The 1,929-nt window shown below is 42.7% G+C and overlaps 1 protein-coding gene across 1 annotated transcript in view; it reads left to right on the plus strand.

The window, feature by feature from the left end:
- The window catches only part of hemk2 (HemK methyltransferase 2, ETF1 glutamine and histone H4 lysine), a 2,097-nt gene extending 168 nt beyond the window's left edge, over positions 1–1,929 (plus strand). The window contains exons 1-6 of the mRNA XM_033615596.2: positions 1–166; positions 825–911; positions 1,029–1,119; positions 1,202–1,285; positions 1,363–1,504; positions 1,577–1,929. The exon at positions 1–166 is cut by the window's left edge and continues 168 nt beyond it. Coding sequence (XP_033471487.2) covers positions 30–166; positions 825–911; positions 1,029–1,119; positions 1,202–1,285; positions 1,363–1,504; positions 1,577–1,683 — 648 coding nt within the window. The 5' untranslated portion in view covers positions 1–29 and the 3' untranslated portion in view covers positions 1,684–1,929. The remainder of the gene's footprint in view (positions 167–824; positions 912–1,028; positions 1,120–1,201; positions 1,286–1,362; positions 1,505–1,576) is intronic.

Genomic DNA, 1,929 nt, shown 5'->3' on the forward strand with positions numbered 1-1,929 from the left:
CTAGGTGCACGTGCAGGCGGTTCGTGAACATGTCTACAGGTTATCCCACACCTGTTTACTCCCATGCTGGACGAGGAGACTTCAGAGACGTTTACGAGCCGGCGGAGGACTCTTTTCTCCTGATAGACGCCCTGGAGAAAGACGCAGACAGGCTGCAGCTGATTAGGTCAGAGTCAGCTCACCTGGTGCTCCTGAACGCATCACATACAACAACAACAATCCCCCAAAAATGTAGACGCTGTGTAAAGCGGAAATGATTTGCAAATATCTTGCCTCTGTACTGTATTTAACTGAATGTTGTTTATACAGGGTTGTAGTTTCAGTGTTCAAAGTTTAAATGATAAATCCATTTAATAGTGGTATGTTAAGATCCTTTTTGTTTAACCAGAAACAGCCCTGAAATTGCGCCGAACCCACCAGACTCCATTTAAATAAACAGTAATTTTATTATGGTAAAACAGACTTCATTCAAAGTCAATAGAAAACAAATAAAACTCACAAAAGCCATCTTGGTTGATATCTCCACTGTTCCATCAATCACCAACTCTGGTTTGGTTGAAACTGATCCTTAAATCGTTCAGTTAGATGTGAAAATATGCTGCCTCTATACATGCTAAAATTACTGTTAATGTAAATGGAGTCTGGTGGGTTTGCCAGCTGCTTTTAGTGGATGTAAACTGATGATGCACATGGTTACATCGCAGCCCTCTCCTTCAATACCAGTCCAATGTTAGGCTTTGAAAAAAATGCAACACATTATTTTCTTAGCCTTAGTCTTTAGCCTACTGTGACTTTGAATGTTTAATTTTCTCTGCTTGTTCTAGCCCGTGTGTGTGTTTGGAGGTGGGCAGTGGCTCAGGAGTGGTGTCAGCTTTTCTGGCATCAGTGGTTGGACCTTCAGCTCTGTATCTGTGAGTTAAATAAATATTTTTTCCTCCATATCCAGCCAATAAAAATGGGCTTACTTGTTGCAAATGCATGGGAGAAAATATATAAAATATAATCTTGAGTATATGTTTGTGTTTCAGCTGCACTGATGTGAATCCTGCAGCAGCACAGTGCACAGCGAAGACAGCTTCCTGTAACAACGTTTCACTGCAGCCCATCATCACATCCCTGGTGAGACTTGTGAATTCACATTTTAGGTATTTGCATGCTTTTGATGTAAGGGTTAGATTCCTAAAAGCTGCTTTCCTTTTAGGTGGAGAGTCTTCTGCCTCGCTTAAGTGGGAAAGTGGATGTTCTTCTCTTCAACCCTCCCTATGTGGTCACACCTTCAGAAGAGGTGGTTCAGCTCTGTACTGCAGCTATTCTTCACCTCACAGATGAGGAGCATTTGATCAATGTGCGCTTTTCTTCTAGGTTGGCAGCACAGGTATAGAGGCTGCCTGGGCCGGCGGGAAGCGAGGACGAGAGGTGACCGACAGATTGCTGCCTGTGGTGGCGCAGTTACTGTCTAGTAAAGGGTTATTCTACCTCATTACCATCGCTGAGAACGATCCAGGTGAGTTTACCTATGTCTCTTAAAATATTTTCAGTGCAGGAAACAGTCCTGTCATTTTCCTTTAATCAACAGAGGAGATCATCTGTTTACTGGGCAAATGTGGCTTGAGGGGAGAGTCATGCTTGTCGACGAGAGCTGGAAATGAGAGGCTGTCCGTCCTGCGCTTCCAAAGGACGTGACAAACATGGACCTCTCCTGACAGGATTACAGGACCTTTGAACTGACTGGGAAACAGGACAGTATTTCCTACAAGGAAGAAAACTGCAAGAGATACATCAGACAGTTGGTGTGAAAAACATTTTCTGATTGAAGTGATGCACCAAAAAAACACAGCTTGAGTAACAAACTTGAAGGTTGTCTATGTGACAGAATGATAACATAAGTTTGGGATGTTTGAACAGTAAAAAGTTAATATTTTGACCTAA

The sequence above is a fragment of the Epinephelus lanceolatus genome, chromosome 24 (genome assembly GCF_041903045.1).
Source record: "Epinephelus lanceolatus isolate andai-2023 chromosome 24, ASM4190304v1, whole genome shotgun sequence".
In the NCBI taxonomy this organism is placed as follows: Eukaryota; Metazoa; Chordata; class Actinopteri; order Perciformes; family Serranidae; genus Epinephelus; species Epinephelus lanceolatus.